General features: G+C 41.8%; 1 protein-coding gene across 1 annotated transcript; it reads left to right on the plus strand.

Annotated features, from left to right (window-relative positions):
• Positions 1-22: 22 nt before the first annotated feature.
• LOC129815571 (uncharacterized) lies at positions 23-15,868 on the plus strand. The gene is made up of 3 exons (XM_055869509.1): positions 23-785; positions 5,189-5,453; positions 8,307-15,868. Exons 1-3 carry the CDS (start codon positions 331-333, stop codon positions 8,532-8,534), a joined length of 948 nt encoding a protein of 315 aa, XP_055725484.1. The 5' UTR covers positions 23-330; the 3' UTR covers positions 8,535-15,868.
• The last annotated feature ends 1,011 nt before the right edge of the window (positions 15,869-16,879 follow it).

Below are 16,879 nucleotides of genomic sequence, written 5' to 3' on the forward strand. Positions count from 1 at the left end.
TATGTCCAAGAGATGAGTGCTGCTTTGCCTGGCTTTGGTCTTCTGATGCTGCATCACTGAGGGATTTGTGCTTATATGATGCCGCTTTTACCAAGGCTTTTGGTAAACAAGGATAATTAACATAGGGATGCAGTAATGCATTACATGAGAGTAAGTTTATGATGCTCAAAGTAAACTTGGATAAAATAATTTTTTTAAGTACAAAAAAAAACATTAGATGAGCTTCCAAAGTAAGGTCAAACGTTGGGAAAATCAGATTCAGCTAAAAGAGAAGAGGACAATATAAGTGGGACATCATTTAAACAGGCGAATACTAATAGGGTTTATGGTATGGTCTGCTCATCCCGTTATCTCATTTTAACTCCACCACTTGCGTGTGAAGTCACTAATGTTGAAGAGGACAGTGTGCCGTGTCCAATTGTGCTGAGGTGGACTCTCTCAAACTCTCTCTCTCTCTCTTTATCTCTCGCTCTCTCTCGCTCTCTCTATCTCTCTCACTCAAACACTAACATAGTACACATACTCACAGCATGCGCTCTGCGCACCGCTCTGATCTATACACACTCGAACTCAGCACGCAAGCATCACTGTGCTACTGTCTTGGAAAAGGCAATAGGTGCGCATCCTATGAAGCGCTGTTTTGTTTGTTTTTACTGTTCTCAGCAAACGAGGAAATATCATCTTATTCTGACATACTCTGGAGTTTGGAAGCACCTGCTCCTGTTCTGGGGTCAACAATTTCAAAGGAGACTTCTGAGGCATAGTGACAGAGACACCAGAGCGAGGTAAATGTACAAATATATTTGGAATACAAATCTGCTTGGATTATTGTATTTTGCGAAATACTATATCTTAAGTATGATGACAGTGTTGGCTTTTAAATGTGTTATTTATAGTTGTGAGTCCCACTGGGGACAGACGTCAGTTCAACGTCTAGTTTTGATTTACATTTGGTTGAGCTGCCAACAAATGTGAAATCAACCAACAATTCATTGGATATAGGTTAAAAGTTGATGATTTATGTTGCAAATCCAATCCGTTTTCCGCACTGATTCAACGTTATTACGTTACATTTTTTGGTTGAAATGATGTGGAAACAACATTGATTTAACCAGTTTTTATCCAGGTGGTGGTGCTGCTACTAAGAAGACCGGTCGGTGAAGGGGTGGGGAGGGGGGGTGGACAGATCGCTGTTATCGATTCCACTAAGCGCAGGATGGGGTGGGGATAGGGATGGGGCGGGGTGATGAAAATAATGATAATATACCGGACACAAGATATTTAAATGTATCTGGGCGTGATGGTAAGGGTAATTGGGTCCTTTTATGAGTCCTTATTGTGTTCTGTGGAACAACAATATACTGTACCTTGTTGTTTCATCTCTCTCTCTCTCTCTCTCTCTCTCTCTCTCTCTCTCTCTCTCTCTCTCTCTCTCTCTCTCTCTCTCTCTCTCTCTCTCTCTCTCTCTCTCTCTCTCTCTCTCTCTCTCTCTCTCTCTCTCTCTCTCTCTCTCTCTCTCTCTCTCTCTCTCTCTCTCTCTCTCTCTCTCTCTCTCTCTCTCTCTCTCTCTCTCTCTCTCTCTCTGTCTCTCTCTCTCTCTCTCCATTTTTCCCCCAATTTTAAGTGGCTTTATTGGAATGGGAAACATGTTTACATTGCCAAAGCAAGTGAAATAGATAATAAACAAAAGTGAAATAAGCAATACAAAAATTTACAGTAAACATTACACTCACAAAAGTTCCAAAATAATAAAGACATGTCAAATGTTATATTATGTATATATACAGTGTTGTATTGATGTGCAAATTGTTAAAGTACAAAAGGGAAAATATATAAATATAGGTTGTATTTACAATGGTGTTAGTTCTTCACTGGTTGCCCTTTTCTTGTGGCAACAGGTCACAAAACTTGCTGCTGTGATTGCACACTGTGGTATTTCACCCACTAGATATGGGAGTTCCTTAATATTCTGTCACTGTGTACTCTCTGTTTAGGGCCAAATAGCATTCTAGTTTGCACAGTTTTTTTGTAAATTCTTTCCAATGTGTCAAGTAATTTTCTTTTTGTTTTCTCATGATTTGGTTGGGTCTAATTGTGTTGATGTCCTGGGGCTCTGTAGGGTCTGTTTGTGAACAGAGCCACAGGACCAGCTTGCTTAGGAGGCTCTTCTCCAGGTTCATTTCTCTGTAGGTGATGGCTTTGTTATGGAAGGTTTGGGAATCTTTAGAATTTAACAGCTTTTTCAGGATTTTGATAATTAGTGGGTATCGGCCTAATTCTGCATTATTTGGTGTTTTACGTTGTACACAGAGGACATTTTTGCATAATTCTGCATGCAGAGTCTCAATTTGGTGTTTGTCCCATTTTGTGACTTCTTGGTTGGTGAGCGGACCCCAGACCTCACAACCATAAAGGGCAATAGGTTCTATAACTGATTCAAGTATTTTTAGCCAGATCCTAATTGGTATGTCGAATTTGATGTTCCTTTTGATAGTTTAGAAGGCTCTTCTGGCCTTGTCTCTCAGATCGTTAACAGCTTTGTGGAAGTTACCTGTGGTACTAATGTTTAGGCCAAGGTATGTATCGTTTTTTGTGTGCTCTGGGGCAACAGTGTCTAGATGGAATTTTTATTGTGCAACTGGACCTTTTTTGGAACTCCATTATTTTTGTCTGACTGAGATTTACTGTCAGGGCCCAGGTCTGACAGAATCTGTGCAGAAGATCTAGGTGCTGCTGTAAGCCGTCCTTGGTTGGGGACAGAAGCACCAGATCATCAGCAAACAATAGACTTTGACTTCAGATTCTAGTAGGGTGAGGCCGGGTGCTGCAGACTGTTCTAGTGCCCTCGCCAATTCGTTGATATATATGTTGAAGATGGTGGGGCTTAAGCTGCATCCCTGTCTCACCCCCCAGCCCTGTGCAAAGACATATGTGTGTTTTTTGTCAATTTTACCATACACTTGTTTGTGTACATGGATTTTATAATGTTGTATGTTTTTCCCCCAGTACCACTTTCCATCACTTTGTATAGCAGACCCTCATGCCAAATTGAGTTGAAAGCTTTTTTGAAATCAACAAAGCATGATAATACTGCCTTTGTGTTGGTTTGTTTGTTTGTCAATTAGGGTGTGCAGGATGAATGCGTGGTCTGTCGTACAGTAATTTGGTAAAACAGACAATTTGACATTTGCTCAGTACATTGTTTTTGCTGAGAAAATGGATGAGTCTGCTGTTAATGATAATGCAGAGGCTTTTCCCAAGGTTGCTGTTGACACATATACCCCGGTAGTTATTGGGGTCAAATTTGTCTCCACTTTTGTGGATTGGGGTGATCAGTCCTTGGTTTCAAATATTGGGGAAGATGCCAGCACTGAGGATGATGTTAAGGAGTTTAAATATAGCCAATTGGAATTTGTGGTCTGTATATTTTGTCATTTAATTTAGGATACCATCAACCCCAGGCCTTTTTGGATTGGACAGTTTGTATTTTGTCCTGTAGTTCATTCAATGTAATTGGAGAATCCTGTGGGTTCTGGTAGTCTTTAATAGTTGATTATAAGATTTATTTGATCATGTATATGTTTTTGCTGTTTGTTCTTTGTTATAGAGCCAAAAAGATTGGAGAAGTGGTTTATCCATACATCTCCATTTTGGATAGATAACTCTTCGTGTTCACCATAATGAAGGCGTAGGTTCAGGTTTTCTGGGTCTTTATGTGTTTGGTTGGATAAGTTTCTCAATTTCTTTCTTAGGTTTTTGCATTCTTCATCAAACCATTTGTCATTGTTGTTAATTTACTTAGGTTGTCTGCTTGACATTTTTAGATTTGATAGGGAAGCTGAGAGGTCAAATATACTGTTTAGGTTTTCTACTGCCAAGTTTACACCTTCACTATTAAAGTGAAACCTTTTGTCCAGGAAATTGTCTAGAGGGGATTGAATTTGTTGTTGCCTAATAGTTTTCTGCTAGATCTCCACACTTTTTCCCTTCCATCTATAGCATTTCTTAATATTATTCAGTTCCTTTGACTTTGATTCCTCATGATTGCGTAATGCTTGTTCAAGCAGAGTGTGATTTTGCTGTGATCTGATGGGGTTGTCAGTGGACTGACTGTGAACGCTCTAAGAGACTCTGGGTTGAGGTCAGTGATAAAGTAGTATACAGTACTACTGCCAAGAGATGAGCTATAGGTGTACCTACCATAGGAGTCCCCTCGAAGCCTACCATTGACTATATACATACCCAGCGTCCAACAGCGCAGCAGGGGTTGTGTTGGTTATGTTGTCGTAGTTGTGTTTGTCCCCCTGTGTGCTCAGGGTGTCGGGTTCTTGTCCTGTTCTGGCATTTAGGTTGCCACAGACTAGTACATGTCCCTGAGCCTGGAAACTGTTGATCTCCCCCTCTAAGATGGAGAAGCTGTCATCGTTAAAGTATGGCGATTCTATTGGGGGGATATACAGTAGGTAGCACACATGAGGACATTTTTCTCTGTTGAGATAATTTCCTTATTAATTTCTAGATAGATGTAAAATGTTCCTGTTTGAACTAACTTAATAGAGTGTGTTAGGTCCGCTCTGTACCAAATTAAAATACAGCCTAAGTCTCTACCCTGTTTCACACCAGGTAGTTTGATAGATGGGACTACCAGCTCTCTGTAACCTAGAGGGCAACCAGTGGGTCTGTCTCATTTATACCATGTTTCTTGTAGGATGACAATGTCTGTATTTCCAATTGCTTTGATGAAGTCTGGGTTCCTGCTCTTTAGGCCGAAGGCAGATGACCTCAGATCTTGTATATTCTAGGATGAGATAGTAAAAGCTTTGTGTTCCATAGTGTCTAGTGTTGTTTTTGTGTGGTTTAGTCACAGCTCATGCAGCCTTACACCAAATCCATAGTTAATGTTTCCTCTCTCAGAAGTCTGTTTTATAGCTGTACGTCAAATATCATTACTGGTTTACCATTAGTCACAAAGCTGTGTGTTGGTCTGTGACATCCCGGTGGTAAAGACATTAACGTGTGGGGAAATATAGAACAATAGGCAGGGGATTGCAGGAAAAGTAGGATTACGCTACATCCATGAAGAATGACATTGGACTATTCACTCTCCTACTGATAAAACTCCATGGTTAAATGTATCAATGTATTTTCTCTCTCCTCCTTTCTCCTTTAATCTCTCTCTCCCCATCAGGATGTGTGGGGTGGACGTGGACCTGGATGAGGGGGGCTGGGTGGGGGAGGGGGTGAAGATGCTGCCCCCTCCCCTGGCCCACAGTGAGGGAAGCGCGTGGGGCAGTCGCCGGGGCAGGTGTGGCTGTGTGGCGTGCGGGGCGGGGCTGCTGTTGTGGAATGTGGGCGTGGTCCTGGTGTGTGTCCTGGTCCTGGTGGCCGTGTTCACCCTAGTCCTGCTGCCTGCCTCACTGCTGCTCTACGTCGGTTTCCTCTGCCACTCACGGGTGAGTAGTGGGCTGCTCATAATGCCACTCAATGTCTCTAACACAACCTTTGACCATCAGAATACTGTGGTAGGATTTTATCTCCGAATTGAGGTCATAATGCTTAGCTTGCTAGATTTCTCTGATTAGCTTAGTATGTTGCTGCAAGTATGCTACATTTGACTCTTTGCTTCAAGTCAGGACACCAGTTGTATCTTAGAGATATTGTCTCATTTGTCTGACTACTGTAACACAATAATGATTTCAAAACATTACAACTTGTAACTCAAAGTTTTATTTACAAAATTCTCAGATCAAACCTCTGCCATGTTTTCAAAAGTTGTGCATCTGTTAAACTCCGCCATTGACCTTTTAGAAACCAATCAGATTTGTTCTTCCCTAAACCAATCAGATTCTTTCTGCTCTTTAAACAAAGTTGACTACACTTTATGTCAACCTGCATTATGCTTGGAAACCCTTAATAAACCAGTAAATAACAGCTTATTTGCATATGAAACCAGCTAAAATAACATAATATTAAGAACCTCACTAGTGGATAACTGTCTGCTGTGCCCCAACATGAAAGTGTTTCAACATGAAATTATATGAATGATTCCCTTCTGCTCCACCCTAACCCAACACTGTAAAAGTATACCGAGCTTGCCGAAGTATTTAAAGAGTGGTAGGATTCAGTTCTTGTCGCTCATGGCACAGAGAACACCCTGGACCAGAGGAAAACAAATACACTCAGGGTGGGACAGGGCGTCGAGGTTCAAGTATCTGTCCAAGTGGGAGTATGTACTGTAGATTATGAAGAGTAGGGGGACAAGCGCATAACCCTGGGGCACACCCTGTGTTTCTTCAGCAGTACATGGCACAGGCACTGGGAACACCCAGGGGCAGACAGATACACCACTACATTTCTGGGTAAGATAGGACTTCCCTGCCAACCCCTATCAGCCTCACCCTTCTTTAGACATCACCCGGAAGCTGACTTCACTTCATTGGCCTATAGGCAACATTAAAGTGAGAGTTGACTTTAAAATCAAAGTTAGTGCAGATCTCATAAAGTGCATGGTTTAATGTCAAGATGAGACCACTTCTCATGCCACCTCTTATGTAGATCCGGCTATATTCCTCAATCACAAATGAATGGGAAAGGGAAGCATATTGCTGGATAGACAACAGATGGCCTGGATGCATCTTGACATTAGAACACTTTTGAGGTCTTAAAGCATCTGACAAACGTAATTTAAATTTAAAACTTAACTATAATTTTAGGCGGACTGTGTCTAGAACACACTGGACTACAACATGATTATGATGTGCTGAGAAGCAAACTTGTTTTTGGAGTAAGCTGTCATGTTAAGACCACCTTTAAGAAGAGACTGTGTCTAAAACAGGATTATGATTTGCATTCTGAGGCAGTCAGTAAATGCTATCACTCTCATAATGATGCTAAAGTGTCCTCTAAGATATACAGCTGTTGCCCTTGTCGAAGTGTAGACGCCCCAATTTACCTTTTCACAGTGGCCTTGCTTGTCTCCATTATCGATGTTACAGTAAAATATGGCTCTATACTAGGTTTAACTTTTTACATGCGTTTGCTAACTTTTTAGATATTTGGAAGAATTTTGTGTACGATCACACTGATTTATCTTTCTTTGGAAAGTTGCCATTTAATGAAATCAATAGCAATCCTAAATATTTTAAACACCTTGAAGACACTGGTATTTTCAAGGTGTTTTCATTTCCACATCTTCATTAGTGATGGCTGGGGAGGATGTACCATTATACAGAATGTGAGTGCTATTTTTAAAGTGTAGCTTAATGGAATGTTGTGAACAGTACTATATAGAAGACAACAGGTTCCAGTATAGACCCTTGCTGCCTGCCAGAGTTGGGGGTGTCAATCAACAGTTTGTCTTGGAGAGGTGATGGATGGGACAGTAAGGATATCCATGAGAAGATCTGATTGTTGAAATTAGTACCCGTTAGTCCCCAGCTGGGCCCAGGCCTATACAGACAAGACAGAAAAAGTGTGTCTGTGTGTATGCGTGTGTAGATGAGTGTGTACTTGTAGTTGGTGATGGGCTCGAGGTTGCAGAGCTCAGTTGAGGTGGCTGGGGAAATTCCTCTTGAAAATGTTGACAATTAGAGAATTATATGCCAGAGAGTTATTATAGAATGTAGCCCTATTGAGACAACACTGAGTGTGTTTGAGTGTTTGTGTACTCCTATGTAAGTGTTTTTGTGCATTTCTGTTTGTGCATGTCTGTCTGCCTGTGCATGTCCCTCTCTGTGTAGCTGTATCCCTCCCTCCTCTCCCCTCTTGCTGACAGTGTGTATATAGTATGTCACCCATTAGCATTGCTTACAGGTTTTTAGTGTAGCAAGCAGAGCAAGGGTTCCACTCTTATCTCTATCTGCCTCTCTCTCATCCCAGTCTCTCTCCATCTTCCTCCGTCTCTCTCTCTCTCTTTCGGTGGCACTCACGGGTGATTGACAGCCTAGGGGTTTTATTGGCAGCTGCCTCTTATCTGAACATTGAAGGGAAACTGGGAAAGAGTCTGTCACGCCCCACTACCTTCCCTCATATGGTCCCTCTTGCTTTGTCATGCATGCACACACACACACACACACACACGCACGCACGCACGCACGCACGCACGCACGCACGCACGCACGCACGCACGCACACACACACACACACACACCTCCCCCTCAGTTCTGTTCAGTTAAAGATAAAGCACCAACATTTGCTTCACCAACAAAAACAACTCAGAAACACGTACTGTATCAATATAATTGTCCATATCTTTGGAGTCTGTTTCTGTCTGAATGTTACATTAGTCTCCCTCTCCACCCCCGCAGGTCCTAGACTCCCACTCTCCTTTCTGCCGTTACCTCGACGACAACAGCTGCTCCGCCCTTATTATCCTGGGCTTCGTGATGATGTCACCGCTGGTGGTGGTGGCGGCAGCCATCTTCTGTGGGCTGCTCCGGAGGCTGCGACTCCTCCTGCTGTTTCAGCCAATCACATGCGCCTGGTACCGTGGACAGGGCTTGGACTGGGGAGGCAACGTCCGTGCTTGGGTCTGATTGGACCAACGCTCTAATAAACCAGTTGTCTAAAAGTTTAATAGGTCAACGGTCAAGAGAGAATCCAGTCCTGGAGAATCGCTGTGTCACCTAATGTATTTAGTGTCCTATTAAACTGTAGTGAATGTCATACAATCAAATGGATATTACAGGAACCAGTCCAATTATTTAAAAACAGAGCTTGACATGTTAACAAGGCAGTGGTTAGGGGAGTATTGCTGGTCAGAGAGGAGACAGTGGAGGCAATGGTGGGATATACTAGCAGCTGTTCTCTGTGAATTTGTATTGGTTATGTATATTTATATTTTTCTGTTATCAATTATCTGTTAACATATAGTTGTGAACATGATGTAGCAGATAAACGAAACAGTATTGCATAAACTGTCACTCAAATGTCTAGAATGGAAGGAAAATATGTTTACAAACTTACTTATTTTGACAGATGTTGTTCATTCTATTGATTTCATTATTTTCACCATCTGGGCTAAAGGGCAATTCTGCCACTTTTTCACCATCTGGGTTAAAGGGCAATTCTGCCACTTTTCAACCTCATATTCATTATCTTCAGCACCAAATCAGTATCTAAATCAAATACAATTGTATTGGTTGCATACACATATTTATCAGATGTCATTGCGCGTGTATCAAAAAGCTCCAACAGTTCCGTAATAGTGTGAGTGTGTCTGAATAATGATGAGTGAGAAAGTTAGACGCACAAATATCATATACCTCAAAAATGCTAACCTCCCCTGTTATAGTAATTGTGAGAGGTTAGCATGTCTTGAGGGTATGATATTTGTGAGTCTGTCACTTTCTCACTCATCATTATTCAGACACAGTCTCTCAGACACACACTTTAAGTATTAATGGTGATAAGAGGGAGGGTTCCAGTACAGTGGGTCTGCAGTGGCATGATTCACTCTGCCTCGAATAATGTTTGATAGTCATCTTCAGATTCCTCATTAAACTTCAAACTCTCCAACTTTAGATGTACTGACAAGTACATGCACTTATTCATTTTCCCCTGATGTGGCCCAATTAACTGGGGTTTAATGTGACCAATTTGTACACTGAGTAGCTTAATAGACTCTCTTTTTTTACATTCAGGGCTATTACTGTAACACACACTGTTAAAATAAAGTGCTTTGTAACGCTAAAATGAGTGGCAACTGAGCTGCCACCACCTTAAAGGAGACGAAACCTTAACTTTGCTGGATTATTGAAACACATGGTTGTGAGGGTATTGAGACAGTTTGATGGTGTACTGAAACATTCATCCTGAGGTGCTCTGAAACATGACATGTTGTCTTGTAACATCACTTTCTTTTAACACCTTGCCAGACTTACATGGAAAAGGTTGAAAACACTATTATGGTGTTTCAAATCCTGTCTAGTGCAGAATTACAGTAGATCCATTTACCTATACTGTAAATGAGAGTCCCTCTTATAGTAGGCCTATATTCCATGCTCTTATATATTGTGTTGACAAACTCATTTGTAATTCCAAAAATGAATGTCAAAAGTGGGATGCAATAACATGTGGTGTGGTAGGGCAAAGCCTAAACAGGCTAAATTGGCATAGGCTATTTAGTGTTGCATATAGCATGTGGGGCTAGCATCAAACAATAGGTAAAGCTAAAGCTAGTAGGCAAACAAGCCAGCAGTATGAACCAAAAAGATGGCCTTACAAAATGACAGCCAATCAAAATGAATGATTTTGTCACATGATCCAGGTTCGGAACGAGAGACGAGACGATGTTTTATTTGAAACTGACAGCATGTTGGGTGAAGATGAGTACAGTGGCAAAAATGAAAGGAAACAAGAGAGGTAAAGTTGTGGTGGAAACTAGGAAATCCAAGCCTAGTCTAGAATGAGGGTTTTGAACCAATGTTACCTTGGAGACCCGTTTGACTTCTCAAGGAAAATCTGGGATACGTTGGAGGATAATGTGGCGTTGGTCACAAAAAGTGGTCTTGTTTAGATTTGTGTGTCTGCAGAGAAGTTCATATGCTTTGTGCCTCAAAAAGATATACAGTAAGAGTGGAATGTTTTGTGTATGGATCTTTGAAGCAGAGAGCCTATCAAGGGGATTCTCTGGTATAGCGCATGTGTGTGCAGATGAAATACCTGAGGAAGTAGGTGGAGTGGTTGGTGCACATTGACTGACCCATATGGTGGATGCAGTGAAGAAATTCACGTCATCCATACATTTTTTGAGGTTGTTGTATTTTTTTGTATTTTTACCCATTTTCTCCTCAATTTTGTGATATCCAATTGATTGTTACAGTCGTGTCCCGTCGCTGCAACTCCCCTACGGACTTGGGAGAGGCGAAGAACAAGAGCCATTCATCCTCCAAAACATGACCATGCCAATCCTTAGACCGCTACGTCACTCAGGTGGCACCTATACTTTTGTTCTTTGATGAAGAGACTCTCCCTTCTCAGGGCCACTGTACAATGGTGACTCTGGCTGGGACCCCACTCCCTGTTGGTGTCTCAGGGGGAGTTGGGATATGCAAGAAACACATTTCTATAACACACTTGTGTGTAGCAGGACAAATATAAGCACCCTGCACAGCCCAAATTATTATTAGGCATTAGGCTTTGTGAGATACCCTGTAAGAACCTTTGTGCCCTATAGTGAGAAGAGTCGAAGGAATGAGTAGCATTGGCGCTGCAAAGGTAGTAGAACCTGCACCAGTGAATGTTTCTCTGCAACTGAGGGATCTTGATATAATGATGGACTTTGCATCGTTAATTGCAATGATCATAAACTGCACAGCACAAACAGAAAATACATTTGAGAAAATTTGCATCATTGTGAGTGCAGCTGGAAGTTTTTTGGGAGTCATTTTACAGCCAATGCCTTGCAAGGAATCCTTTCGAAGAATGTTCCTCCCTCACAGGCCCCTGAGCCTGTAGGGATGTGATTAGAATCAGACTGTGACTGAAGGATTGGGATGGTTTTTTAATGTGTCTATTTTTGTATGATGTCATTTAAAAATACAAAAAATTTAATTATTTTTCTATCGTTTACTACCCCCTACGACTCTGGCGGCAATACACCTTATCGGTTGAACCTTAAAGAAGAAGGTCCACAATTCCAGCCCAGTTGTCATGTCAACACAACTGTCAGTGCTGTGGGAGCCATGATAAAGGTTGACAGAAAAGACATTAGGCCTCCCGAGTGGCGCAGCGGTCTAAGGCATTACATCGCTGTGCAAGAGGTGTCACTACAGATCCTGGTTCGATCCTAGCCTGTATCGCAACCGGCTTCGACCGGGAAATCCATGTGGCGGTGCACAACTGGCCTAGCGGCGTCCGGATTAGGGGAGGGTTTGTCCTTGTCCCATCGCTCTCTAGTGACTTCTGTGGCGGGCAGGGCGCATGCACACCGACATGGTCGCTAGTTGGCCGGTGTTTCCTCTGACACACGGCTAGATTCCGTGTTAAGCGAGCAGTGTGTCAAGAAGCAGTGCGGCTTGACAGGGTCGTGTTTCAGAGGTCTCTTGGCTCTTGACCTTCGCCTCTCCTGAGTCCGTACGGGAGTTGCAGTGATGGGACAAGATTGTAACTATCAATTGGATATCATGAAATTGGGGTAAAAAGTAAAACAATAAATAAGAGACATTAAACAGGAGCTGTTATTAAATACAGGCATCCGGGTTAGTAAAGGTTTATGTACATGCTTTGGCAGTCAATAATTTATTTTTTTAAGTGAACCCAGACCTCTCTCTTACCAGTTTCAACTGCAATTGTTCAACATGAACACCACTAGCTAGCCAGATTAGTTCGTTGCTAGCTTGGTTAGTTTGTTGCTTGATAAAACATTGCTGGCAATTTCCTTTTGGCTAGCTAGCTAGCTAAATTGTACAGCCAGCATTTTGTCTAAATGGATCCTCATACCATAACCAAACAGTTGGATAAACAATTTTTTTGTGAAATCACGATGTAATGCGGCAGATGACTATAGGCGAGTTAAGAATTCTCAACCCATATGGAGTGATAAGACAAAAGCGGCTTCAATTTGATTTGGGATATGAGAACGGAACATTCGTTGACAGGATTCCTTCCTAGCGCCACTCCAGAGTTAACACCCTTGATATGTGCCCTGTTTTGCAGATCCACATATGACACATTCCAATCCAACATCTTTTTCAGTTGCAAAGCACACTCCTTCTGCTCCTCGGATACACAAAAAAACTAAATAAGCCCACCTCTTGTTATCCTCACTGACATAACCTTGTCCAACATATCTATGATATTCATAGAGACGTCAAATGGATCTCCCAGATAAAGCCATCAGCCCAGAACCCTCACTCCAACTAAAAAAAGAGTCAGAGTAAGGCTTGGCTTTACTAGATTTTCACTACCACTTTACTTCTTTTATTTCTCTTCTTGTTCGCCACTGCAATTCATTCCTTCTCACTCTTATTTCTACTCAACTCGCCATCAATTTCAAACATAAAACTTATGCCCAATACTGGATGTGGGGAATAGAAAAGGGGGAAATCCCAAATGGAAAAGGGAAATAAACTAAAACTTTCAATCCACTTAAACATCCGAAAATTAAATACAACCCCCCCCCCACTGTCCTTAAAAATACACTTAGAGCCCTACTCCGATCCAGGTGACCTGAGATGACACAACTGCTGCTCCAGTCAGTACACCATCCAGCTCCTCACCTGTTACATTCTTCATTCCCAAGAAGTGTTCAGCTGCAGATACGATGAGATCGATCTTTCCTGAGTTCTTATCCACTCTTGCAGTGCAGTTTATCACTATAGCAATAAATGCCCCAAAAATTGACTTTCTTCACAACAAGGGTATCTAGATCATGCACCTTGCAAACACCACCCACAGATTTGTATTTTATTTTATTAGGATCCCCATTAGCCGACGCCAATGGTGACTGCTGGTCTTACTGGGGTCCGACACAACGTAAAAGACATTACAGACAAAAGACTACAATTTACATACATTTAAAAACATTAACATATAGTGTGTGTGTTTGTTTGTGTGACACATACATGTCAATACATACACACAAAAAGTAGGTCCCATGGGGGAAAGGCATTGTGCCGTGAGGTGTTGCTTTATTTGTTTTTTTAAACAAGGTTTGCTGTTCACTTTTTCTATATGAGACGGAAGGGAGTTCCTTCCATCTCATATAGCACAAGTGAACAGCAATCCTGGTGTAAAAAAAACAAATAAAGCAACACCTCACGGCAAAATGCCTAGATTCTCACGACCACTTTACTTCTCTTATTTCTCTTCTTGTTTGCCACTGCAATTTATAGTACTGCATGTTTCCTTGAATTTGTTATGGACCTGGGAACTGTGAAAAGACCCCTGGTGGCATGTCTGGTGGGATAAGTGTGTGTGTCTGTGCTTTGTGTATGTTGACCATGCAAACAATTTGGAATTTCCAACGTATTTATATTTCCTATAAAAACAAGAAGAGATTAAGTCAATCTTTCCTCAACTCTTAGCCAAGAGAGACTGGCATGCATAGTATTGATGTAAGCCCTCTGATTACAATGAAGAGCAACATGTGCTGCTGTTCTGGGCCAGCTGATGCTTAACTAGGTCCTTTGCAGCACTTGACCACATGACTGGGCAATAATCAAGATAAGATTAAACTAGTCTGCAGGACTTGCTTTGTGGAGTGGGGTGCCAAAAAAACAGAGCATCTCTTTATCACTGACAGACCTCTCCCCATCAGCACTGGACTGCCGTGTCTCCACAGCAACAGAACCACTAGAACATTCTTTAACTTTTCTTTCTGCCTCAGCATAGGAGATATGCTGAACAGCTCTTATCCTAGCAATTTCTGCCTCCTTCACCCTTATAGGACATTCAGGGAACTCAAAGATTACACAGATCCCAACACTTTCTTCACCATCCTGGGAACATCAAACAGATCTCCCAGGTACATCTTCTTATCCTCAAACCGCACTCACTCTTACAAACAAACAAATAGTTGTGCCATGAGAAGTAGGCTTACTAGACAGCATTTTAACTGTAATTTTAGCTCATGGTATCTGTCCTTTAGCAACTGTAGTCCATCCAGTGTTCTCATCACCTTCATTCTCACTCTCATCTTTGCTTTGCACCATCAGATTCAAACTTGGTATCCGCTTCTGCCATTCTCTGAGAAATCGACCTCACGACACAGTCCTCATCTTACTCTATTCCACAATGGCCACTGTTCCAACCTGAGAGAGATTTAGCAGTAAATACATCTGGGTGTCCACAAATGTGCCTGTTTTTATACTTGACAATATAGTTTCCTAGAGGGCACACCTGCCACGAATACCCTCTTTCCACCTCCATGCCCCGGACTAGGGGAATTATGAACAGTACGGCAGTACAATGTTTGAAGTTCACATTTTGCCTTTAATCCAAACATTTTTCTGCTGATATGGTGGCCCAAGTTCCTCACACGGTAGGTGGCTGTGTGGCTGAGTTGGTCAAAATCCAAAGAAATTTGCCATCTTACTGACCCAGAAGTCAGGGGCTAAATTCCCTTCTCCCACTTTCACCCCTTCTCTGTCTCCTCCTGTTTCCAATCATATAAAGAAATCACAGAAAAAAAGATGGACTTCCACAAAATAATATTCTCCCTAGGCCCTATTCAGACTTGAAATAAGATGATTTAACATTTAATCGGGCCTCATGTGCTCAGTGTAACAAGGGTGGTTAATAAATTTAGTCTGTCTGAGTGGATTATGGCTGTGTTTTGACAAGCTGGAGACCAGGGTTCACATCCACCTTCTCACATGAATACCAGTGCTGAAGTCCCACTTTATACTGTTGAAGTCATAAGTTTACATACACCTTAGCCAAATAAGTTTAAACTCAGTTTTTCACAATTCCTGACATTTAATTCAATTAAAAATCCCCTGTCTTAGGTCAGTTAGGATCACCACTTTATTTTGAGAATGTGAAATGTCAGAATAATAGTAGAGAGAATGATTTATTTCAGCTTTTATTTCTTTCATCACATTCCCAGTGGGTCAGAAGTTTACATACACACTGTCACGTCCTGACCATAGAGAGCCCTTATTGTCTATGGTAGAGTAGGTCAGGGCGTGACTGGGGGTTAGTCTAGTTTATTATTTCTATGTGGGGTTCTAGTTTTGTTTTTCTATGTTGGTGATTTTGTATGATTCCCAATTAGAGGCAGCTGGTAATCGTTGTAGCCTTTTTTCCACCTGTGGTTTGTGGGATATTGTTATGTGTAGTTGCATGTTAGCACTCAATTGTCGTCACGTTTCGTTTATTTCTTTATTGTTTTGTGTGTTTCTCTATTAAATATGTGGAAACCATATCGCGCTGCACCTTGGTCCGATGATTATTCCAGCGAACGTGACACACACACACAATTAGTATTTGGTAGCATTGCCTTTAAATTGTTTAACTTGGGTCAAACATTTCTGGTAGCCTTCCACAATCTTCCCACAATATGTTGGGTGAATTTTGGCCCATTATTCGTGACAGAGCTGGTGTAACTGAGTCAGATTTGTAGACCTCCTTGCTCGCACATGCTTTTTCAGTTCTGCTCACAAATGTTCTATAGGATTGAGGTCAGGGCTTTGTGATGGCCACTTGTTGTCCTTAAGCCATTTTGCCACAACTTTTGAAGTAAGCTTTGGGTCATTGTCCATTTGGAAGACCCATTTGCGACCAAGCTTTAACTTCCTAACTGATGTCTTGAGATGTTGCTTCAATATATCCACATAATTTCCCTTCCTCATGATACGATCTATTTTGTGAAGCACACTAGTCCCTCCTGCAACAAAGCACCCCCACAACATGATGCTGCCACCCCCGTGCTTCACGGCTGGGATGGTGTTCTTTGGCTTGCAAGCCTCCCCCTTTTTCCTCCAAACATAACAATGGTCATTATGGGCAAACAGTTCTATTTTTGTTTCATCAGACCAGAGGACATTTCTCCAAAAGTACAATGTTTGTCCCCATGTGCAGTTGCAAACCGTAGTCTGGCTTTTTTATGGTGGTTTTGAAGCAGTGGCTTCCTCCTTGCTGAGCGGCCATTCAGGTTATGTCGATATAGGACTCGTTTTACTGTGGATTTAGATACTTTTGTACCTGTTTCCTCCAGCATCTTCACAAGGTCCATTGCTGTTGTTCTGGGATTGATTTGCACTTTTCGCACCAAAGTACGTTCATCTCTAGGAGACAGAACGCGTCTCCTTCCTGAGCGTTATGACGACTGCATGGTCCCATGGTGTTAATACTTGTTTATACTGTATTGTTTGTACAGAAGAAAATGGTGCCTTCAGGCGTTTGGAAATTTCTCCCAAGGATGAACCAGACTTGT

Source organism: Salvelinus fontinalis, chromosome 18, assembly GCF_029448725.1.
Source record: "Salvelinus fontinalis isolate EN_2023a chromosome 18, ASM2944872v1, whole genome shotgun sequence".
Taxonomy (NCBI): Eukaryota; Metazoa; Chordata; class Actinopteri; order Salmoniformes; family Salmonidae; genus Salvelinus; species Salvelinus fontinalis.

Coding starts and splice junctions, on each gene's coding strand:
- LOC129815571 (XM_055869509.1), top strand. CDS start 331: ATGGTCTGCTCATCCCGTTATCTCATTTTAACTCCACCACTTGCGTGT. Junction 786..5,188: donor GACAGAGACACCAGAGCGAG/GTAAATGTACAA, acceptor TCTCCCCATCAG/GATGTGTGGGGTGGACGTGG. Junction 5,454..8,306: donor GTTTCCTCTGCCACTCACGG/GTGAGTAGTGGG, acceptor CCACCCCCGCAG/GTCCTAGACTCCCACTCTCC.